General features: G+C 41.1%; 1 protein-coding gene across 3 annotated transcripts in view; it reads right to left on the bottom strand.

The window, feature by feature from the left end:
• Window positions 1-323: 323 nt before the first annotated feature.
• LOC114784859 (zinc finger matrin-type protein 4) overlaps window positions 324-26,237 on the bottom strand; it is a 66,875-nt gene continuing 40,961 nt past the window's right edge. The window contains exons 5-7 of one of the 3 annotated variants that reach the window (XM_028970637.1): window positions 22,645-22,890; window positions 13,033-13,129; window positions 324-456 (exon numbers count right to left, since the gene is read on the bottom strand). In XM_028970637.1, the coding sequence (XP_028826470.1) occupies window positions 366-456; window positions 13,033-13,129; window positions 22,645-22,890 (434 nt within the window). In that variant the 3' untranslated portion in view covers window positions 324-365. The remainder of the gene's footprint in view (window positions 457-13,032; window positions 13,130-22,644; window positions 22,891-26,237) is intronic. The other 2 variants (XM_028970636.1, XM_028970639.1) reach the window with 2 other exon arrangements.

Below are 26,237 nucleotides of genomic sequence, written 5' to 3' on the forward strand. Positions count from 1 at the left end.
ACAAACCATCTATACCATCTATACCAGCACTATGGATGATATACTGTCATCTTGAAGTGAAAAAAAAATACATTTAAAAAATCCAGTTTGTCTCCTGTTAAATAGAGTTAAGCCTATAATTTTACGGTCACATGACCATCTTCAGCCTCAATTGAAAAGAAAAGCCTTTTAATTTTATTGCAATAATCTTAAAAATAAACTTAAAGTTTCAAGGGTAAACAGTAGAGTGTGGCAGAAAATACTGTGGGGGAAAAAATATGCATTTAATTAATCTACTAAGTTTGAAAACCGAACAAATTGTGAGTCTCACCCCTGATATTTTGCACACCAGATATGAGCTCCACAAAAGAGCAAGGGCCGTCATTTTAATAAAAGTCACTGTCACTGATATAGAAAAGGACGCTCCCCCGGTCCCGCAGCCTTCTGCCCTCGGTGAAGACGTTAAATGCCAGGAGCCTGGGAGAGAAAGTGTGCAGAGAAACAGTCACCATCAGCATTTCCTTTCTTGTTCCTTTCTGTGTTGAAGTAATTGATGGCCTCAGTTTTCATTGATAAATCTTGTTTTATAGGGAGCAGTGACATGAAGAGGAGAGTCTCGATCCTGACCATGCAGTGCCCTCCATTACACTCATGTTTGTGTGTGTGTCAGAACCTTGCATTGAACTGCTTGAATATATGAGCAAATATGTATGTACAGTTGTTCACTGAAATGCTGGTGTGTGTGTGTGTGTTAATAACTGATCACCAGATTGCAGACTGCCTGCTCGCTCCCACTTGTGTGTGTGTGTGTGTGTGTGTGTGTGCGCGCATTCGTGTATTTTATGCAGAAATTTGTTTTATCACAAGGTTGCAGGTTGTGTGTTTTCTGATAAGTGTGTATGTGTGTGGTGATACAGAGTGACCACTCTCTTTCTGTCTGGCTGGTCCCCCCTGCAACAGCCCCCTCCAGAAACCCACCTGAGTTAGCAGATAACGGATTTAACACCCAGACCAGTATTCACACATTCAGTTTCCCTGTCAGAGCCATTTTAGAATGGACAGGCTCATTCACTCTCTTTTTTTTTACATTTCTCTCTCATATATATATATATATATATATATATATATATATATATACACACACACACACACACACACACACACACACACACACACACACACACACACACACACACAAACTCACACACACAATGAGAACTAAAGAGAAGAGAAAATTTTCTCTCCTGCTCCCATGGGGTAGGTCACCCTCACCTCACCAGCAAACAGTGAAAGAGATGAAGAGAGGTGGGAATTCAAAGAGATGGGGTGGGGGTGGAAATGAGCCGAAATGAGAAGGAAGTTCACAGTCAGGGTTGGGAACATAATCCTGCAGAGTTCTCCACCCCCTGCACTGCTCAGCTGGATGGAGAACCTGCTGAGACGTTTCCAGATGTCCATCATCGCGGCAGAAGTGCTGCTTTTTTCTTTATTCTTCAAGCCCTACCCCCCACAATGTACTGCTTTACCATCACAAGGACATACAGTTGTGGCCAAAGGTTTGCTGCTTCAGTTTTTTTTTTTAGATAATTTTGTCAGTTGTTTCTGCAGTGTACTGAAGTATCAAATGATTTTATTGACAAGTACATCAAGTTTATGCAAAGATTCAGTATTTGCAGTGTTGGCTCTTTTTTTTTTCAAGACCTCTGCAATTCGCCCTGGCATGCTGTCAAACTTTTGGGCCAAATTCTGACTGAAGGCAACCCATTCCTTCATAATCAGTGCTTGGAGCTTGTCAGAATTTTTGGGATTATGTTTGTCCACCCGCCTCTCGAGGATTGCCCACAAGTTCTCAATTGGATTAAGGTGCGGGGAGTTTCCTGGCTATGGACCCAAAATTTCAATGTTTTGTTCCCCATGGTAGCGCTCAACTTTTCTTCTACAGACAATCTTTTTTTTTTCCAGGTTCCCCAAACAATCAGAATGGGGTTTCATCCGAGAAAATGACATCCTGGAAAAGCTGCACTACCTGAGCCACTTGTGTGGGTTGTAGACTCAGTCTCAAGCTGCCACTAGAGTCAAAGCACCGCCAGCACTCAAAAGTAACCAAAACGTCAGCCAGAAAGCATAGGAACTGAAAGTGGTCTGTGGTCACCACCTGAAGGACCACGCCTTTTTTGGGGACGTCTTGTTAATTGCCTATAATTTCCACCTGTTGTCTCTTCCATTTGAACGACAGCAGAAATTGATTGTCAAACAGTGTTGCTTCCTAAATGGACAGTTTGATTTCACAGAAGTTTGATTGACTTGGAGGTACATTGTGTTGTTTAAGTGTTCCCTTTGTTTTTTAAAGTGTATTTTTTATAAGACATTAGACTACATAGTTTATTGTTGTAGTCTTATACTGTTTTGCTTGAGACACCATTGTCCAGAGACTCAACTTTTTGCAAATTGTCTTTTGTCTATTACATAACCTCATAACCTTACTGGGCAGAGGTTGCCTAGCAGGTAAAGAAAACAATTGGAAGGTTCCAGAACCGCCAAAATGTTTCTGTAGGTCTTCACCAGATTTGCACACACTGTAGCTGGTATTTTGGATCATCTTTCCATGCAGATCTTTTTCAAGAGCTGTGATGATTTGGGGCTGTCGCTGGGCACAGATTCTCTATTAGATTGAGGTCTGGAGACTGGCTAGGCCACTCTAGAACCTTGTAATGCTTTTTATGTAGCCACTCCTTTTTTGCCGGGGCTGTGTGTTTGGGATCATTGTCATGCTGGAAGATCCAGCCATGTTTCATCTTCAATGCTCTCACTGATGGAGGGGGTTTTTGCCCAAAATCTCACTATACATGGCCCCTTTCCTTAATACAGATTAGTTGTCCTGTTCCCATTGCACCCCACAAGGTGAGATCTTACACAGATCCCCAGGCTCATCCCAGTTTTGTGCTGGTGTACAATCTTGTCCCTGGTGTCCTTAAACAGCTCTCTGGTCTTGGCCATATTTGGAGTTGGATGTTGGAGTCTGACTGTTAAAAGGTGTGGACATGGGTCTTTTATACAGATGACAAGTTCAAATTGGTGCCATTAATACAGGTAACGTGTGAAGGCTAGACAAGCTTCTTAAAGAAGTAACAGGTCTGTGAGGGCCAGAAATCTTGATTGTTTATAGGTGCTAGACTATACTCTGTCATGTACTAGAGTAAGTTGCAACTGAGTACATTTTTTTCTGTTGCAGTACTGCTGCTCAAATGGCAATTTGAGGAACCACAACTGTCCCTTTATCGAGCGACAGGGTTGAAAGGATGTAACATTAACAACAAACTGGGCTGCACACACATCGAGCAGATCCTCATACTGTGCCATGTCATTGAGCGCTGAACTCAAACAACTGCTGCTGATCAATTTCATTGATCCGAAAAAGGCATTCGACGGGATACGTGGGGACTGTTAGGCTGTGTCATCCCCAACGCAACATATTCACATAGTAAAGCTTCTTTACTGCAGATGATGGGCACTGACTGCTGTTGTGCTGTCACCACACCTCTTCCTTCTGGTGGTTGACTGTGTTCTGAGATTTCAGGGGCAGTTCATAAAATAATCAAGTAAATAAATGAATAAAAACCACAGAAGAATGCACCATGAGTTCTCAGACTGAAGAAGGGCAATCAAGCACACAAATTACCTTGAGCCAACAAACGCTCAATGAAGTAGACAGTTTTGTGATGGCTACTGTGGCAGGAGTCAATGCGGCAATGATTTTTTTTTTTTTTTACTTCAAATGCAATTTGGTCAACAGCTGTGACTTGCTCTCTGTACCAGTGGAACATGGAAAACCCTGACAGGACATGAACTCTCGCTCTTGTAAACCGAAGATATGACACCGGGATCCTGAGGCAGAAATATGTCCTACTGACAGTATTCTCAGAACTCACAGTTTTCTGGACATTGTAGCGTCGGTTAATCACAAAAAAAAGTCCTGATGAATAAAATACTTTATAATATGATATAAATGGCATGGCAGGGAAATAAGGACGCAAACACATGAATCACACTCACGGACATAGGGTTTTCATTAAATGAAACAGGGCACAAAGAACTTCTAGCAGACATGGCACATAGCCAGTAGTAGAGTTGTAAAAAAAAAATCAGGGGCAAAAACATCATTAATATATTCTACTGTCCTAAAACAACTCGCATGGTGTGGATGTTACGTGCCAGATCTTTATTTGGCAGGACAACCAGGCCATTGCACTTGTGAAGGGTTCTAATGAGCAGAAACTGTAAGTGATCAGGACCAAAACACTCATTGGAATAGGCCAGCAGCACCGGGATGCTGCATTCATACTGTGCACCTCACCATTCAGAAGACTGAAGTCCACCAAAAATCCTGCAATTCTGACATTCGTACTGTTTGTATTGTTTATATCCTCCCTGTAGGGTCAACTACAGGGTTTTAAGACTCTTTTTAGGCCATGGCTGGTTGAGGTTCAGCACTAATAATGGGACAACAGTAATCTCATTACTCTGTTCGGGGGGCTTGTTAGCCTTTTGGCCCCGCACACGAGAGGGAAACATTAGATGTAACGTTAATTCTCTCAAATTATTCACTTGTCCGATCACCTCAACGCAAACAGCGCAACAACATGCCAACACTAATTACCTCTGCGTGCATATGACGCCGGCTGTTTGCGTAGGAGCGTGACGCCACGTGCAGACGGGCGCAGGAGGAGTAACCTTGGCAACTGTGCCAGTCCTTGCTCAGGTAAAGGAAAACTGGAGATAAGAGCGCAGCTCCCAAAATGAGACACCGCGCCTCGCAAAGGTCAACGCCCCCAGAGCGTGTGACCGGTGAGGCAGAAGAGGCAATCTGACACGCGAGGCCTCACGGCCAACACACATCCATGCAACTGACACACCAGACAAAGACGTTTATTTTTGTCTCTTTTATTATTATGGGATTATTTTTTTTTATTACTTTTTTTTTTAAAGAAAATCACACTTTACCTGCCGCTGTCAGAGCAGGGGACGTTTGGACACAAGCCACTGATGCTGTGGCAACCACAGGGCACAATCGTCCTGAGTCAGCCCTATGTCCTTTTCAGTGGGGGAGGGGGGTTTACACAGCCCGAGACATCTAATTTCCTGACATCCAAAATGCCGCTTTCTCAGAATGAAGGAGCATTTTTTTTCTGGAAACGAGAGTGGGAGCTGTTCACCATCTCCCTGAAAGATCTAACAACCTCTGAATAGCAGCGTATTAATATTAACATTCAAAAGTCATCCAACTTTAACAGAATCAGTGACTTAAGTACTGCTGAATAAATCGCAGTAATAAATCGCTAATGTGCATTCATATATGACTTACGCTTTAACCAAAAATAAACCAGGAAGTTTTTAAAAACAGAACGTAACGTTAGTCCGAGGTTGTGCAGAGTAAGTGTGTAAATGCCACCACTCAGATTTATTTAGCTTCTAAATAAATATGTGACCATAAACACATTTTATGTGACAATCATACAAAGAGCTACCATTCATGAATTTGACTGTGCGTGTTGAACTAAGGGACTAATGGGTCCGTAATCTCAAGGCTTCTGGTTCGAATCCCGAACCCCCAAGTTGCAACTGAGGTGCCACTGCGTAAGACACCGTCCCCACACACTGCTCCCCGAGTGCCTTTCATGGCCGCTCACTAAGGGTGATGGTTAAAAGCAGAGGACACATTTCATAGTGTGCACCGTGTGCTGTGGTGCAGTGTTTCACAATGACAATCACTTCACTTTCATTTCACTTTAATAAGACATCAGTTCCTCTCTATTCATTTCAAGGGCCTTACAATCCTAAGTCCCTAAAAAGTGCTTAAACAGCAAATACTGACCAATATTAACTAAGAAAAAAACAGATAAATAAAATGCTATGCTCCACAGCACCTTTAAACAGCATCTACAAAAGTCATTAGGGTAAGGAGCCTAATGAAGCCTGGAGTCGAAAAGAAGCAGTCACATAATGAGTATAAAGTGACTCTTGTTCTCGAAAGGCATGTCTGTTATGTAAATCAGATGAGCGTTTGTTGTTGCAGAAGAAGATATTGCATCGCTCTTAGATCATGTGTGCATCAGGCACCCTTATAGACCCCTAAACACAGATCCTGCACCTGCTATTGATAGATAGGTAGACCGGTCCGTGTGTATTTGTGTTTGTCATGTAAATTCTCAACTTTTGTAACAATTCAGCTTTGTTCTTTATCTTTACCAAATGAATCATGGCTACATGCTTGACAATTAGAGTGCAACGCAGAGTTTTTCTTTTATAGCCCCCTGTAGGTGTGTGTGTGTATGTGTGTGTGTGTAAAAGGAAGACATAAAAAGTACAAAGGAGATTAGACACTAGAGTTTGACTCTGTTCAACAATGGAGAGTGAAGTGTGTGTGTTTTTTTTTTTTTTTTTTTGCTGCCGAGGAAGCGGCTAATCCCTGGCGACACCAAAGTCACCAAAGCTCCTTACCCTCCTGGCTCTGCGGCAGAGGGATGAGGGGGTGCGGGGTTGGGGGCAGGGTGGTCGTGGGGTCTGTGCAGTAAAGCCCTGGAACATGGTGGTATTATCTCTAAAGCCCCTGACCTCAGCTGCGGCCTGAATCATCCAGGAAAGCTCAGTTCTCACTTATCCCCCAAAAAAGCCTGTTCCCAAAAAACCTCATTCACTCATCTCCAATATATCCCACCATTCCTGAAAAAAACCCTTTAACTCCTTCCCACGTTTCCTAAAAAAAGTTAACTCCTCCCCTAAAGAGCATGTTCTCCCAAAAAAACACATTTACTCATGCCCTTGAGAGTATGTTCCCTAAATAAATCCCTCCATCATGCCCCAAAGAGCCTGTTGCCTTAAAAATCTCCTGCCTCCCCTAAAGAGTCAGTTCCTTAAAAAAGCTCCGTCACATTTCCCTGAAGATTATGCTCTCAAAAGACCTGCTTAATCCCAAAAAGATCATGTTCTATAAAACTCTCTCTTCCATCTTATGGCCAAACTGGATCCCAACTTTACTTAAAGTACATGGTTCCTTCGCCCAACCCACGTCAATCCTGTCTAATTTAATGACCAATGGGGACTCTCATTGGTCAATAACTATAACACTAATAACTACGGCTAAAAATGCTGTCAAGACTGATGTGTTAACGATCACAATTAACCTGGAAACGTTAATGCAATATCTTATTATATTAACACAAATATATGAATATATACATACTAAGGGCTGTTCAAGTCTGGTCTCATAAAATGGCTACACAGACTCACTAGAAGAACTCCTTACTCATCCTCTAAAAAGCCTAAAAGTGTGTCTAGCTTTGCTTCCCCAGACCTGGGATTTATTGCTCTGACAGCGACTCAGCTAACAGCCTGGAACGAGTCTCAAACACGCCTCTGAGAAAGAAACTGCAGGATTATGGGGGATGAAACTACTTTATGTCTTTGAATTATACTACTGTAGGATGTACTGAAAATGCTGCAAATGTAGCATTTGTAAAATGCTGCAAATATACATACACACCATGTACAATATGCATCCTGTATGCATCAATAAGCACATGCCCGCTGATTCATTGAGATAGGTCAGTATTTAAATAGGCTTAAATATTCTGATACAACCCCTCAACCCCTCAGTGTCAGTGTCATATAAGGAAGCACCACTAGATAGAGCTGCCTCATTATAAACATGTAAAGGGAATGTCTGAAGATCAAAGCGAGCAAAAAGTATGTTAATTAAGAAAATATGTTAAAGGTGTTACATTGTCATTAAAATGAATATATTTAACATGTCACTAGTCATGTTAATTCTTATTTATTATAACTAAAAATATGTTTGTTTAGCCCCATTATAATACTTATCACCTGAAAAGGGTATTTTTATTAGTTGTATAAAAATTTTTTGATTAATGAAACTTAAATCAATTTAAGCACTGTGCCAATGAAAAATAATTGATATAGTTATGATATTAATATAATGAAATCCCTGCTTATTTATTATGTTCCTATACTTAGTTAGATAAAAGAGAATTCTTTTTTACCCATTCTGAGCAGCGGTGATGAGGAGAGAACAGGTTGGGAACCGGACAGGAGAGGAAATGGAGGTTCGGCTGGCTGAGGAAAGCTGTCGGTTCTCTTCGTTCCAACGGTGATGGAGTGATGGCACAGGCCCCAGTAGAGATGCCATGGGGCTTTAAAGACAGGGAGGAAAGGAAAGAAAGGAAGAGCAGGAAAGGGTTGGACTGATGGACAGCGGGTAGGGGGGGGGGGGTCGCACCATTCTCCGCTCTCCAGTGGTGGCTCCGTGGAGGGCAGCAGTGACCAGCGGCAGTAAAACAGCGTTAACGGGATCTGTCAGCTCGACCCAGCCTGACCTCAGCCTCTCAGTCCCTCTCTCTCCATTTTCCACCCTCTCTATTGTGATCCCCAACCTCCACTCCCTTTTTAACCCCTTAACCCTCCATATATTTATTTTATATATTTATTCATTTTGTTTAATAAAATATACACAATCCATCTCGTTTACTTCTTCTGCACAATATCACTGTGCGGCTCAATATATCACTTGTATATATTTTCCTGCAGTGTATTCTGTCTCTTGTTATTTACCTATTCCATTTTTGTATAATGTTGTATTTTTTTTATCTCTCAGTACTTCAGAGTGTTGCACTGCATGTTATACCATGTATGATTGCTTCGGTGACAAATCCCATTTAAATTTCCCGGTCTATAAGCTGCAGTTTGCTGAGGGTCCACAGTTGCAGGACAAGGTCATCTGGGGAGGTGGTGGTTGTACGTAACTCTCCAATACCAGGTTTGCATGTTTGCATTTGTGAGAACCATCGTAATAACTATGCACATAAGACAAAATGTAAGCCTCAACTGTCACATTTTCTCCCATATCAACCAAATATGCTCAATTTTAATATAATTTTTTCCCGTCTTTTGTCCTTGTGTGCGTGTTTTTCACAGTGAATATTAAGTGTTTTTAAGCTTAAACAGGCAGAGTGGAGCTGCATTAAACCTAAACCGGGTCATAATATAATCTGTTTTACTTATTCTATTTCTGCGTAACAGAGGTTTTAAAGAACAAAAGTTTTCATTTCAACTTTGAAACATACCAACACTTCAGATTTAAATAATTATTACATAATTGTATTGTTAGCACTTGTATTACACAACATGTTGTATGAGAAAATTAAAGACTGCAGTAGAGCTACAATATGACTATTCTATTATGAATATGATATTATGGAAGATGCATTGTCACATAATGAAGCATTTAAGTAATTTCCATCCTCCAACTATGAAAAATAATAGAAAATGCCACCAGAATCTGTAAAATGGGTAAGATTCCCCAGCTTCAGCAATTTACCCCATCCAGCAAAATGTCAGGTCTCTTAAGTATGAATGTGTGAATTTTTAGCAACACCACAAGGGCATATTAAATGCAGCATTAGGCTAGGGGTTGAAAAAAAGGCCCAAGACATCTAATAAAAAAAAGGATAGATCTGTGCAGTGAATTCCCAAAGACCATAAAAACTGTCATGCCACGTCGTGGAAACGAGCAGAAGCTATGATTCGAACCCAAAAACTGGTGGAAATAATCAGGATCCTCAGGAGATGACGGTAACAACAGAGAAAATGACTATTATAAAATAAACTATTCCAGGGACTGTTGAATGTGATGCTGTTGCCAGTATTTGTTTTCGTTCTCAAAACTTTACCTGAACCTTTCTATGTCCTTGGCTTCTCTTTGCAGCATTAAGGTAACTGAGGGGCGATTTAAAGTCTACTTTCGGGTAGTTTAAAGACCCAGGGGTCACCTCCTGCAGGGCACTCTGGGTCCGGCGAGACCCTTTCTGACCGGCCTCTACAGCACAGCTTCAGCACTGTGTCTTGACAGCAGGAACAGGATGGCTAAAGGTCGCGCCATCGGGGGGTAGAGCAATGGCTGATCGACCAGAATGCACCTGCTAATCGTCTGAGAATTGAGGGGGGAAATGGGGTGTGGAGCCCCTGGCCTCTCCACGTACTGGCCCTTCGGAGAGTGTATGTTTGTGTGTGTTTTTGCATGTGCTATTATACCATGTAAAAACCTCTCAGAGAGCAGGGTGTATTGACAGCTCAGTCATTTAGTGTCTAATTTGGGGGGTGTAATCGGAGACAAAATCATGGCTGATCTCGGGAGGATGCTTGTGCTGTTCTTCACGCAACACTGGCGGTCGAAGGACTAAGAAAAAAAATTCTTTCTGTTCTCTGTCTGTCTGCAGGATAGAAAAACGACTTTTATTCCTCTAACGAGATTCTTTTGTTAACTGTTCTGCCACCACTAACAGCATGGATGGAAAAAAGCAACTAAAAGAGAATTTTTGAAGCTACCCCTCAAACTGGGAGCTATTGAACATTTTCTATGCAGTTTATATTGCTCCTTGCATTTCAATCATGTCTTTTAGTTTTTGTAAAATAAATAAAATCTGTAGCACAGTTCATCGCACGGTCTCATAAATAAACAACTTTTTAAAAGACAAATTAAAACACCAAAAAATTGCACCATCTTACAGTACTGCATTTGTTTGTCTAGAATAAAAGATTACCACTTTTTCACATGTATTTTTTAAAAAAGTATTAGTTTGCATCATAGAGCATTGGCTACAGAACAGTAGAATGAATTTGCTCACAAATTAGATCTTTCTGCCCCATTGTTGCCTATGTTAATAGTCATTCTTACTGGACTACAGTAGGTAAAGGGCTTCTGGAACCCACCGCAGGGCGCATGCACACTCCATTCACTCACATATCTACGAACAATTCAGAATCACCAATTCACCTAGTCTATATGACTTTAGATTGCAAGAAGAAACCAGAGACACCAGAGGTTCTCACACACACAAGATCTGAGCTGGGATTCAACCTCACAACCTTGGAAGTGTGCGGCCACAGTGTTACCCTCCGGAGTATATTGAGAGGTCCTTGAGCATGAAATAAGGAATTATGAAGAAATCAATATGTTTTCATCCCTGACTGAACATGTAATAACTTGAACGCAAAATTCAGCTGTACCATCACTGCTGCACTGAAGACCATCTGTTTCCTCAAAGCCCCTTGCATCTCGCCCCAGCAACCTCTCATCACCTTGCTCTTTAGTTTCTGTACATTCCAATATTCCTTTTTCAGCAATACAAACATTATTTGTCATTCACCACATGTCTATAACTTCAACCTGAATCATGAAAAAGTGCTGATTAAATAATTTTAGAAACTTTTTTCAGCATTTGCCTTCTCCTTTACTTGTCTTTCACTCTCTTGGAGATTTAAAAACATTAGACCATTTTTACCACACACACACACACACACACAAACACACTGTTTAAGCATGCAGTGATGCAAAAATAATATTTATTAAACATAGTAGGTTTCAAATTCAACGTGGCATAGAATGATAGCATATATGAGAAGCAATGAGAAGTGTGACATAGGCAATGAAAATGAGGAAGACCCCATTAACAAGGGCTGACTTGGTCACATATGGGTTCAGCCTAGGATCCATCATCATACATGGCATTTAAAAATCACATTTGTCTGTCAAGATCTCAATATATTGAAACTAAATTATAAATTTGTTGCAAAATATACATTTCGAATTTCTTAATTTTGCCTTCCATTTAAGGTGGTCAGGAGACCACAAGCAGGCATTAGGAAGTCTGAAGGTCTAGTATGCCCCAGCTTGAACCAGTGTTGAGGTGTTTTTTATCAATTCCTACAATGTACTCCCTACTGGAGCGCAGTCTAGGGGCTCCTCCTCTCTCCCTATGTAATTCTGTTTTCTCTGTTATTCTCATATCCCCTGTCTTCTGTATATATGTACAGTCGGGTTGATGGCCAGTTGGTGGCCATCAACCTGGTGTTGGTGACTAGTGACATGTTCTATTGCAACAGCAATAAAGGGCTTTCATCATCACATCTCTTTTGGACCTTCACAACTGAGACAATTTTTCACAAGTGGTCCTTCCTTGGGTGACATTGAATATCCTAACAACAGAGAGTCAGGGTTCATCTACTGCTAATAATGGTTCGGTCTTAACTTTTTAAATGTCAACTGATGGTGTCTATAAGATTTTATAAAAAAATATGCCAAGATTGTGAAATACATGTCTATATTTATGCTGATGGAAATATGCTATATACAGTATAACTGAGCTATGTTCTCTTACACAAGCAGAAGGTAGGAAGATTCAGAGCACTGAGCTGTCAGCCTCGCACTCATTACAGAAATACAGAGCAGACAGGACCAGAGTGACTCGGACTGAGGGCCCTCACCTGATGTCAGTCTGGAGGCTCATGGCCCCCAAGCCCACAACAACCACAGGCTAATGTACACACTGTGGGAATCACGTTTAGTGTGGGTTATTGGTGCTGTGCCACAGTTTGTAAAAGTGTGGATGGCATGTGAGAGCAGAGAGTTCTGCTGAATCGACGGGGTGGGTGGTAGTAGCCTAGTAAGTCACAGGTTCAAACCCTACTGACTACCAATATGTCCTTGAGCAAGACACTTATTTTTAACACAGGACCTGGTGTGTGAGTGTGGAAATTCTCTCTTTCTTCCAAAAACACGCTCACATAAATATACTCATATACATTGTGCATACATGCATAACAAGGCCAGTGGCAATACAGCAGATACTCTGCATTCTGGGAACCGGTGACAATGTGTGTGTGTGTGTGTGTGTGTGTGTGTGTATTTGGGCATGTGTACGCGTGTACAAGCTTCTCTACAGATCTATGGTTTGACTGGCAGGCTAAGGGGTAAACAAAGGCTGTTGCATCTCACAGCAGGAATAGAGCTGTCTGTGTTTGATAAGAGCTCACTGCTCTCCACCTGTGCGTCTGTGTGTGTGTGTGTGTGTGTGTGAGAGAGAGAGAGAGAGGGAGAGCAGGTACAGCAGAATATCAGGCAAAGAAGTGTGTACAGCAGCATCCTATAATATCATTGTACACGTGTGTGTCAGGCTTGCCTCTCAGATGGAGGTCACTCACTTGTTTTGGTGCTTGGACCCCTGCAGATGGGCGTGGTACTGTTCAATGGAGTTCAAGACCACGTTACACACACTGCATGAGTAACTGCTGCGCAGGCCTGTAGACCAAGAAACATAAAAAGAAATAGCTGATTTAGACCGGAGGCTCCGTCAGACATCCTGAAAGTTCGAGAAACACATCAACACCAGTCGGCGAGCTGACGGGGGAAGGAGGTGCAGAAACGGGACATTATGGGAAACAAGGATTTATTAATAACCAGAAATAAACACGGCGCGATGGACGAAAGCGGGAAATAAAGGGGATCAACAGAAACTAGCCCGCAGGCTAGAATTTGCCAGAATTCAAATCACTTTTAACAGAACAGTTACAAAGTCAAAGTCAAGAAACAAGTTCACGAAAATGCCACCGCTCCAGAGGGGCGGAATCACAGGTTTTCAAAATCCGTCCTGATTGGCCCCATGTCATGTTTCCAGCTGTAGCCAATCCTGACACCAGTTAATAAGTCAATAGAGCAAGGCAGATACTTTAATTACTACTTATTATATATCAATTCACCTTCTCATATACAACATTTTGCATGATGGCATTCGGATCACAAATCCCCTCTGACTAGCACTGTACTGTACTCTTCTTAATTCTGATGTATTTTTTATCTTAACGTGAGATCAGAGAGTTTAGGGTTATGTCATGGAGGGCAATTTTCACCCAATATGCAATGAGATTTTGAGGTGCATCTGTTGAAGATTCTTTGAAACGCCATATTTAGGCGTTTAGGCATATTAGGCGTAGAACCATTGCAGCATATTGCACAATGCGCAGCAGGTAAACTGATATTTTTTTCCGGCCAATAAGGTAAATATTAGTCAAGGTAAATATTAGCAGTAAATATTAGCACACAAACTGTCTGTAAACAAAATCCCTGCAATGAAGTCATTGCTCATTGCTGTTCTTATTGGAAAACTGACAATTTAGACAATGTGAAGTGGAAAACACAGTTTTAATACTGTCCCAAACAGAAAGGCACAGTAAGTATGCAAGCACAGCAAGTTTCATCCAAGTTGAAGCCAACTTTCTTTCTTTATTAATTCATTTATTTATTTATTGGGGAGGGGATTGAAAGAGTGGCTCCTGCTAATGAAAGGTGTCTATTGCAACTGCACTGGTGCTTAAAATAGAGGAAAAAAGTATGCGAGGATGACGGAAGCAGAGCAATAGAAGAGAGAATGTGTGTGAACGGGACATGAGGCATTTTTAGTTTATGTGTGTGTGTTGAGCTGGGTACGGCATGATAAGATGATCCTGCTCTAAAGCACACAGCCTGGAAGCACTTAGCTACAGAATTATAGGCCAAAGACAGGGGTGTATCATACATCTGGAACTACCTCTACGTGAGATGACTTTAAGTCAAAACCTAATCCTGTCCCTAAACACCACAAAAATATGAAAAATGTCCCACTTTACATTATGTGTAAAATTTTATCAATTCAGATTTACCTTAATTTAAAAAGAACAATAATAATAATAAATTTGTTTTGAAAAAGGGTGCATGTCACCCTTGTCACCTCCTTGGGAATAAATAAAGACCCTTAGATTAGTTTTTACTGACACTTTTAAATGTTATTTTAGCTGAGCTGCTCTCAAATGACCCGAATGTCAGTCAAACCATCCTTGCAAAATCAGATATTTCATCAGCAATTCTGTCTCTGGCAAAATCTGCTGAAATTTTCCTCCACACAGGAAGAAAACAAAACAAAAAAAAAAGCAATAACTGCATTACGTAAAGTAAATAAAATTAACCGCACTGAGTAAATGCATTAATTTCGACAGCCCAATAAAACAAAGGAATGAATGACAACAGTAGATTAAAATAAAAAAAATGTCTCACTCATGTTGGAGTTTATTAGGTATTTGTAAAAACTCAGTTTAAAAAATCTGGCATTGGTGCACAGCTACTTTTCAGCAATTTATTCTCTGGGACAAACAGATGTTTAACTGTTGTACTAAATCAGGTTACATCTTCCCTGATCGCTGCTTGAGTGTGTTTCTGTGTGTCTTACTCACACAAATCATTAAGATGAATGAGGTAATTGGTACCTAAATGAACACTAATTAAGCGAGTCACACCCACTCCATGCTTAAAAAATTACCCTGTCTAACAAAGTCTGATACACACCCACAATGTAGGTAAACCCAACACACACTAACACGATACACGATACCCACCCGCTGCCTTCTAAATATATGAAAATCACTCTTTTGCAGGTGTCATGTTAGGAAGTGAAAGTTAAGTGTTTGTCATTGTGAAACACTGCAGTACAACTTATGGTGACACAACTGCTTTTAACCATCACCCTGGGTGAGCAGTGGGCAGCCATGACAGGCGCCCAGGGAGCAGTGTGTGGGGACGGTGCTTTGCTCAGTGGCACCTCAGTGGTATCTTGGCAGTTTGGGATTTGAAACCGCAACCTTCCAATTATGGTCCACTTCCTTACCCACGTCTGAAGCAGAATATGGTGAAACAGGAGTGCCATATTTATAATTAGCTGGGTTACGTTAGGAGTGAGTGAGAAAGAGCAGGTGTCAATGCATCAGCATATGGTGAGAACACACCACTTGTGACGTACACACAGTTCCCTTTCCATGCTGAGCTGAAAATGACAGAGAGAACAAATTCTTCTACTGTGAAATTTAGACCAATGGCTTAACAGAGAACATGCAATTTTTTTGGTAATAATACTAACTTAAGTGAAGTGATTGTCATTGTGAAACACTACAGGTGCACAGTGCGCACAATGAAATGTGTCCTCTGCTTTTAACCATCACCCTTGGTGAGCAGTGGGCATCCATGACAGGAGTGGGGAGCAGTGTGTGGGGATGGTGCTTTGCTCAGTGGCACCTCAGTGGCACCTTGGCAGATCGGGATTCGAACCGTCCAATTACGGATCTGCTTCCTTACCCACTAGGTCACCACTGCCCAAGTGATTAGAAAACCCAGAATATCAACAGTCCTACTACAATAGGTTTAATAACTGTTTTAATTTACAACAAATATAATAAAACCAACTAACAAAATACTACAAATGCTGGCCAACAACAGTGTATTTACTTGTACTTAATCAAACCCAAGAAAAGGTGATCATGAAATACAATAAATAGATTTTTAAGTGCTGTTTATGGCTGAACCTGTTTTCTGAAAGGAGGTGTTTGGTGGGTGTACTGTGCTGGATACTGTGTTTTGTAGTGCTGGGTGTTTTTTTTGCAGTGATCGTCTGTATAATGCTACTATGGGACCCTGGACAGTCACATGCTGAAATTGCAATAAAACCACGGTGGCTTTTAATCCCTGTTAATTAAACGCATCGACTGGGAAAGCATAGTAGAGGGAGGTGGATGCTGGATGGGTCCTACAGAGCTACAGAACCTAAATAAATAAAATGTATGGTTATTCTGGTTATTTACACTCTTAAACAGTTATAAAAATTGTTTTTTTCTTGTATTCTTGTATTCTTGTAACTGAGCCACTGGGTGAATTCTAGATATTGAGTAGACATGGTACAAAAAAATTGCTAGGGTGAGGTGAGATCATTGTTATAAAGGTCAACATATTGATAAAGTATCAAACAGTGCATAAATTATTGCGTTTCATTCCTAATCATGACGGTTTGTTATGTTCTTTGGGTCATAGACTGTTCAAAGAAGTGGAAGGATTAAAAAAATTCGTAAAGATTCCAGAATCTCCAGATCAATTTTTAATATAAAGCTGCTGACAAACTGCAATTGGTGTTAAATTTCTCGAGAAATATCGGTTCAATTTTAGAGAAATGTAATTAAACTCTCTTTTCAATAATGGTAATCGATCAAAATACTGGCTGTCAGTACATTAAAAAGATTGCCGAAAAGTCAAATTCGAAAAAAATGTTCTCCATGGTTCCCGCTGCAAAATATGGATTAATCTACATTCAGAAACTGAACCTAATGTGGACAACCACAGCATTAAAAACGATGACACACAGCTTGTCATGAATTATGCAGTCCCCATATTATCACAGGATACCTTTTAATACTGATTTAAGGTTCTTGCCTTATTAATCTATTCAACAGAAAATTGAAATATCACTTCATTACTTGAAATGTGCTTGAAAAAAGTTCCTACAGACAACTTCAGCCTGTTTTTGACATAACTCATAATCTTAAACACACACACACACTTGGCCAGGAATATTTAATCTGTGCTGAGGGTGTGTAAGCACTGCCGGCTGTGACAGAGTGTTTTTTTTCCCTGTCAGAAAGCGGATTTAATGACTCTGCTGTTGCTGCGGAGAGCGGCAGTAGATTTATTACAGACAAGCTCTGAGACAAGCTGACGATGGGTGTGTGTTTTTGTGTGTGTGTGTGTGTGTGACAGTGTGGGTGATTTGTGGTCTGTTTAACTGTCACTTATTATCCTCAAGTGCGGCTAAGCACAGTCCTACAGCCCCACCCCCCCACAACAAAAATTAGCCCTCATTGGTTATTAACCACTAAATTCATATTTAATTCAGTAGCTCAAGGCTTCCACAAAACTTTGATGTTGATTTTGGCTTAATAAGACATATACTAACAAACCATAAAAAACAATTATGTCTAATTTGAAGAAAAAAAAAACAAATACAAACTAATTAATCTACAATTATCTGTACAACATACAAGAAGGCGTACAATATCAAAGCTTGGAAAACTGGGCAAACCTTCAGCAATGGGAACAATGGGAACATGGTGGTGCGAGTGGATGAATCAGATCTCTGGACACATCTTATTTTTACAAACTGAAATTTTCATCTAGAGTGGTTTCCACGGACACTTTACTGGTTCAGATCCCTTGGAGCAACAGAAGGTTGAGTGCAGAATGTTAAGAAGGATTAACAGCATCAGGAGGTCACATCAGCCCATTCCATACTCCGTCAAAGGGGTCCTCTTCCATTGTTCTCTCCAATGTATTTTTCTTCCCTGTTGCATGTACACTAGCAGTCAAACGCACCTACTCTGTAGAGGTTATGGAGACTGGAGTCAATTTGAAGAATCCAGTGCAAGAAACATATTTACCTTCATGGCTGCTTTGTTCACTATTGTCATCATCAAAAGCTGCTTCATGAGATGCTCATTAACATTAAGTGAAAAGTCAAAAGTGTGAAATGCTGCAATCACAGCAAAAGCTCCCTGCTTTGGAGATGCTCAAATGTTCTACTTTATTTATTTATTTATTATTCATTATTTTATTTATTATTGTTATTTCATAAATCTGTATCTTCAGTTTTGTTCTATAATGCAAAAAATGTAAGACCCATAAATGAGTAGGTATGTCTAAACCTTTGACTGGTAGTGTATGTTTTACTCTGATGCAGTATAATAAACCCTACAAGGTTCTATATTCTAGATGTCCAGCCCTCCTACACTCCCTCTCATGAACTAAGTTTATGATTAAGTGACCAATTATAAAAATGTCACCCACAAAGAAATGTAGTAAACTGTCCAAATTCTTACATTGTTCAGCCTTGTCAGGTTATGAATCTGTGCTCTACTACACCAACCTTCACCTTGAAAGATCTTCTCTGGACTTGGGCACCGCTGTTCCATTAAGGCCGAAGATTAAAAACCCAAATCACTTGACGCTGTGATCTGTGGGTTTCTGTTTGCTAGACTCAAACAGATGATGATTGATCTCACAAGGGACTTATATTGATGTTGTACTTCAGGGACTGATCAGATATTCATCCTTTCTGTGTTTTAATGTATACTAATACTAAAAATTTCAAATGGGTGGAGTCTATAGCATTGATTTACAGCTTTCATGACCCCTATTTCTTGATTATTTTAACCCCCTCCAGTCATTATATGACATTTGCAAGTGTTTATCTCCTCTCTTCCTCCATCTTTTTTGATTGCTACACAACTTGTTCAAGGGGCTTAACACAGCATTACACAGTAAATGATGCTGACATCATTGTTTACAGTGATACTCATGGTTAATGCATCTATGTTCTCAAAAATACAAATGCTCAAAGAACATTATATGATTTTCAGATATCACTATATGTCACTAAATGGGTTTTGGGGTTCAAAACATGATGGGATAAACAAAGCTTAGCATCTCCTCAGACACCGGTAAAATATATCTAAAATATTCATTAGTTTGGATGACTGCATTCGCCAGGAGGATTCAAGAGTCTGTGTGTGTGTACATGTGTGTGCTGCATATCTCCCATGGCCCTCAGGTGCCTTGGTGTTCGAACAGACGGTCCTCATCCTACCAAACTAGAAACTCCATATACTCACAATGCGTGAAATGCCCCGAGGGATATGGATTCCAAAATAAATCATCCAGGGCATGCCGCTAGCACGTCCCTGGCCACCAGTGACAGTGCGGGGACAGCAACAGGGTCATAAAATCGACGCCGTCTCCCTGTTCTGTTGTCAGGACTCTGACATATACCCATAACAAATCATATGGGTTGAGTGTGTTATGTCAGCTACAGGAGTCTGACCCCAGGGTCAAGAGGTCATGATTGCTTGTAGCAGATGGTAATGAGTACTGTCACAGTACAGGAGAGAGGGGTCTGGCCGGGGAGGTGGCCTACCTCTGAAGATCACAGAGGCGTCAGCTGCGGTGACAGTAAGTGTTTAATTCTGTTCTCACCCTGTCACAGGGATGTGTAAGTATTCTATTTCAGAAGACAGAACAGCTCTTGGGATGCCTTAAATGCAGCAAACACATCACACAAACACACACATCAGAATATAGGATGATTTAGGGTAGGAGCATTAAAGCACAAGAGATGGACTGAAGTCCCCTCTAATTCCTCGGATGAACCTGGTCCCCTCCTGTCCCGCCATGGAATGGAGGAATAGATGAGCTGTGTGTTTCATGCCGTGAACAACCACAGCAGACTTCAAAATACTGCTTCACACGTGTGCATATCAATCACAACTCGGTGGCACCTTCAGTTACAAGCCCACTTCACAACCTGCTAGGCCACCACTGTGCAGTAACCCCAAATACAACACTTTCATGGTGTAATCAGCAGAAGACACATTTTCCTGTGTTCCTTTTGGCCATCCTCTCCAACTTGCCCTGTGACAACCAAAAAATAAATCACTATGAAGTCAAGAACATTAAGGGCCCTATTTTGCACCCTAGTTTTGGGTGTGGTTGCATATCGTGTTGAAAGGTGGGGCTGAAGGTTGAAAGTGAAGTGATTGAGCAGTGTGTGGGGACGGAACTTTGCTCAGTGGCACCTCAGCAGCACCTTGGCGGTTGGGGATTTGGACCAGCAACCATCTGATTACAGGTCTGTTTCCTTGCCTAATTCTGGGGGCTCTGAATTACTTGTGCTTCTCAATTTAACAGCTTTTGATATAATTGATCATGATATTCTTGCTTCAACGCTAGAGCATTGTGTGGGTATTAGGGGTCCTCAAATGGTTCAAATGGTTCAAATCATATCTGTGTGATAGAAGCCTTCTATTTGTGTGATAGAAGGACTCTTTCTCATCTTTAATGATGCTTTCGTGGGGGTGTCACAGGGCTCCATTCTGGGTCCTCTTTGATTTTATTATACTTACTTCCTCTTGGAGCAATTTTTCAAAAACACAATGTTTCTTTTCACTGCTATACAGATGATTGTCAAGTCTATTTTTTCCCTTAAATGTAACAAGGGGTTCTCGATCCAACCTCTTATTGACTGTCTGACTGATGTCAAGAGGTGAATGGCCTTAATTTTCCTGAACCTAAATGAAAGTAAGACAAAATGTATACTTTTAGGTAGTGCAGCCCCATGTATTGACCGCGCTTCCCTAGCCCCTTGTGAAAATCATTGATTACAAACCTATGTGTTAACTCTATAGTAAAATCATGCTTTTTCAGCTGAGGCACATGGCCAAACTCAAGACAGTTCTTTCCAAACGAAATCTGGAAACAGTGATTCACACTTTCATTACGACGTGCCTTGACCTCTGTAATTCATTGCTTTTTGACATCAGCCAGACATCTTTAGCTTGCCTTCAATTAGTATAAAATGTTCATTTTCTCACTGGTACAAACAGGCAAGCTCACATTACCCCGATCTTAGCTCAGCTCCAGCCTACTGCATTCGTACACTCCACTCCATTCTTCCAGGTCTTCAGACCAGAGACTATTGTCTGTTCCTAGATCACATTACAAGATTAGAGGTGACAGGGCCTTTGCAGTAGCCGGCCCACGTTTATGGAATGGCCTACCAATCAGTGTCAAGCAGGCCCTGTCAATCGCTGCATTTAAATTTAATTAAAAAAAAATGTGAGGTGGCTTTTATTTGGTGTCCTTATGCAGTGTCTTATGCAGTTCTTATGCAGTCCTTTTAACTCTTTTATTACTCTTTTGTCTTAAATGTTTTCTGTTATATTTTTACTGAAAATCTTGACACCATGTCGGTCCTTTCCCTAGTAATTAAAAATTTTCATTTTTAATGTACAGAACTTTGGTCAGCTCCTTTGTTGTTTTAAAGTGCATTATAAATAAATATGGTATGGTATGGTACCCACTAGGCCAACCACCTCTCCATTACCGAACAGGGTGTGCAGGTCATGCTCCATGACCAGAAGGCAAAAGAAAGCCCCAGAACTAAATGATGTTTTACTTTTATATGTGATATAATCGCTTCTTTTTATTTTACACCATTTACTACTACACTGTTTTTTGTATCTTAGACTGAGATTAACTCAGTTTTCCTTTCTCAGCATTGTTAAAATCAGAATGTTCTGAATAAATATCTACTGAATTCAGATGAATGTCACGTGATGTGTTACTGCTGCATTACCGTGTTACTGTAGTGTTATCGCTGTTTGCGCTACACTCACTGAAACTGAATCCATCACAATGTCTGTGGTAATGAAGTGAAGTGCTACTTTGTTTTGTCTTGCAGATGAAGAAAAATATTAAACCTCTTACAGCTGACCAGGACATTATTTTGAGAGAAGCTCTGGATGCTGGAATGCCGAGTCGAAGTTCAGGAGAAACCAAACAATGACTGAGCAAATGACAGCTGTGCCCATCATCTTAGATACCTGGTGCGTCACTCACTGGGTCACGTGAGTGTGATCACATGACATAAATTAAACCTCATTGCCAAAAGGCATAAAGTTCAATTTAAATGTGAAAGTGAAGTGATTGTCATTGTGATATACAGCGAGTGCAGCACACGGTGCATACAACGAAATGTGTCTTCTGCATCTAACCCATTATGAAAGGCTCCCAGGGATGCTCACATTTTCTAAACTGATGCCGGTCTGAGTCACAACACAAACTACAAACAACCAGGGTACCATGGGCAAGGCTCCGGAGCGACTTAAGCTGATCTGCCCTACAGAGACTGGCAGGACATTGCAGAACAGGGTCAGAAATTGAGGGGCAAGGTGAGAGAATTTACACAACATGGCACCAGAAGGCAAGCCTTTGGAGGCAGTGTGATGCTTCAAGTGGTTGTTACTTTCAGACATACCTAATCATGTACGCCACTTCATGGAAACAATAGTTCATGATGGCAGTGTCCCAGTTCAGCGGGATAAGGCACACAGAGGTAAAAACTCAAATACACTAACCGGTGGTCTCTGTGGCATCCAGGCTCCCTGCGAGTTGCTGCAGCAGTCGGGCGCGTGCTGCGTTCCGCTTGTGCTTCTTGCCCTCGTAGTGCTGCTGGGCCATCAGTGGATTGTTGAACCAGGCGCCACACAGGCAGCATGACTTCCCCGCCTCGCCATTTACACCCAACCCTGGCCATGAAGGAGGAGGAGTTGGAGGAATGATGGGCGGTTCTACAGGTGGTTGAGGTGTAGAGGGGGCGGAGTCTGAGAAAGGGAATTAAAGAAATCGAATTTATAAACTGGGAGGGGGTTGTTCAACATGATTTGCACAATTGAATCCGAGTTACTTTTCATGTGGTAGACTTAACTCATTATTGCCTCTTGAAGTGCACACTAGAAAGCTAACTTTAGTAAACTTTTATATAACACAAAAAATACATGTTTGCACTGTCTGATTATAATTTTATGTTTTTTGCAAAAATACCTTTTTTTTTGTTAAATAAGTTATTTCAAATCCATCCCAGTCAGTGGGAACTGGGTGCCAGTCCCAAGCCTGGGTAAATGGGAAGGGTTTTATCAGGAAGGTAAAACCTTCTGCTGACAGCCAGACTGGTTGATTTGAAGAGGCAATCCCTGACTGGAGCAGCTGAAAGTAGGCAACAAATATGATTCAATTCTGTAAATATAAGGACATCAACACAATTCTAATCGTTTTGGCTCTATACACCACAATGCATTTGCAATTAAACTAAGATGTGCATTAATTGCAGACTTTCAGCTTCATTTGAAGGTATTTGTATGTCCAGACCAGGTCATGGTGTAGGAATTACAACAGTTATTATATATACATCCCACTTTTTAAATGAAACAAAGTAATGGGACACTTGGCTGCTCAGCTGTTCCATGGCCAGGTGTAATTTCCTCATTATCCCATTTACAAAGAGCAGATAAAAGGTCTAGAGTTCATTCCAAGATTGCTATTTGCATTTGAAATGCATTTGTTGCCTTCAGGTCAATGTGAGATCCAAAGAGATGTCACTATAAGTAAAGCAAGCCATCATTTGGCTGAACATTTTTAAAACAAACCCATCAAAGATATAGCAAAAACATTAGGTGTTGAACTGAAAGAAAGAACTGGTCAGCTAAGCAACACCAAAAGACCCATAACAAACAACTGTGGTGGATAATCAAAGAAGTCTTTCCTTGCTGAAGAAAAACCCCTTAACAGAGGTTGGATTAAAAAGGATGATGCATGTGTGTTAAAGTCAACAATTAAAAGAAGGGTTCACAGAGGGCTCACCACAATATGCAAACCATTGGTGAGCCCCAGATTAGAGTTTGTCAAACAACATCAAAAAAAGTCTTTTACAGCCCCTGGAACATCATCCTATGGACAGATGAGACAAAGATGAACTGGTACCAGGGTGATGGGAAGAGAAGACTATGGAGAAGGAAAGGAACCATAACACCTCATCAGTGAGGCATGGTGATCAAGTTTTCTGTTTAAGGGAGACAAATTTAAGACTTTTTAATACCTTTTTAAGGCCACTTTTCAAATATAAGACCTTTCATCGGGGTAGTCAACTGCAGTTTTTCTCAGCAGACACTGTGAGGGCCAGATATTAATTGTATTTTATTTTAAGTAATATACTACTATTTGATTTATTAATATTCCTTCCAAGTTTTTGTTCATTTTTAGCTTTGTCACTGTTACTGTACTGCAGCAAGACAATAGCGGACAACAGATATTTTTGGTTTCTTATTTGAGGGCTGCACAACGCAGGAAAAAAGGTAATATTTTGATTACTGATATCGGGATCAGGATTCGAACCAGCAGCCTTATGATTACGTGGCCGCTTCCTTAACCGCCTAGGCCACCACTGCCCCCTAAATCATATTTAATCATATTTAAGTGAAATTGGAGTGGTTGTCTTTGTGAAACACTGCTGCACAGCACACGGTGATACAAGGAAATGTTTCCTCTGCTTTTATCCCATCACCCTTGGTGAGCAGTTGGCAGCCACGACAGGCGCTGGGGAGCAGTGTGTGGGGACGGAACTTTGCTCAGTTGCACCTCAGCGGATTGGGAATCGAACCCGCAATATTCCGGATACAGGGCCACTTCCTTAATTGTTGGGTCACCACTGCCCCAACAGATTATCCGTCAGAAGCGGGATTTGAACCCATGCCTTAGACCACTCAGCCATCCAGACATTGGCCTTAATATTTAAAAACACAATTTAAGACTTTTTATGAATCCGCGGATAGCCTGGGTTGTGGTAGTGTCTTCACAGTGTAGCATGACAATGACCCGAAGCATACTGCAAAAGCAACCAAAGAGCTTTTTAAGGCAAAGAAGTGGAATGTTATGCAATGGCCAAGTCAGTCACCTGACCTGAATCCGAATGAGCATGCACTTCACTTCCTGAAGACATCTGAAGGAAAAATGCCCCAGGAACAAGCAGGAACTGAAGACAGTTGCAGTAGAGGCGTGGCAGTGTATCACCAGGGATGTTACCCAGTGGCTGGTGATGTCTGTGTTCCAGACTTCAGGCTGAAATTGACTGCAAAGAATTTTCCACCGAGTAAGAAATTTGGATTTATTCATTTGTCCCATTACTTTTGGTCCCTTTAAAAAGTAGAATGCAGATATACAAACACTGTTCACCTGATTTGGATGTAAATTAAGGCTGAAAGTCTGTAGTTAAAGCACATCTTATTCGTTCATTTCATTTCAAATCCATTGTGGTGGTGTATAGAGAATCCTTCACTTTATAAGGATGCCCGCACCGGTGTTCTGGGTTCTGGCATTGCACGGTAAACCACGCATTCACCTTTGACGCTATTTGCTGCTTCGCGTTCCCAAGTCAAGCCTGAGTGGTAACACTCTGGTTATGTTTCATTATTGTGTGTTTTTTGTCTCCAGGTCTTCGTCTTGCCCTCTGCATCGTAGCTGGAGTGCAACTGCATGTTCGGTTTTCCCCACGAGAGCGTGTCTGACCTTCCCTCTCCTCGTATCCAAACCTCCAGATCCTGAAGAACTGATCCTATATGTTTGTCCTTTTGAGTCATTCAATAAACGTTGTGGAACTAATCTGCGCCTGGGTCCAATAGAACCTTCTGTATGTGATTCTGTTGGTGTCATTTCATTACAAATATACATAAAATAAATTATAAACGTTTATTATTCTGAGTCAATTATTCAATTATGGACTGTCAGTTTATATAGTTTATATATAATATTGTATTCTGGGGACACACTCAGTCCTCACTAAGCAGTGCTAAGGTCTAAAGTGTACATTAGGCTTTAAGCAGGCAGCACACAGTGTTAGAGATTCAGTCTCCCGGAAGCTGTACTGGGGTCAGCCAAAAGTCAGTGGGGCAACCCGTCTCATGGCTCGGCATCTCTCACAGATAAGAAAACAGAGGAGAGTTTTCAGGTGACCTGGTCTCCATTACATTAATAACACGTTTCCACAGCAACCAGGCCGCAGTGGCCCTGGAGGCCTGGCGCAAACATCGGCTAGCTACAGCTGTGCAAGTGCAAGTGTGTGTGTGTATGTGTGTATTTGTGTAGGTTCACTGTATATGTGTAGGTGGAGGATTATTTG

This window comes from Denticeps clupeoides, chromosome 2, assembly GCF_900700375.1.
Source record: "Denticeps clupeoides chromosome 2, fDenClu1.1, whole genome shotgun sequence".
In the NCBI taxonomy this organism is placed as follows: Eukaryota; Metazoa; Chordata; class Actinopteri; order Clupeiformes; family Denticipitidae; genus Denticeps; species Denticeps clupeoides.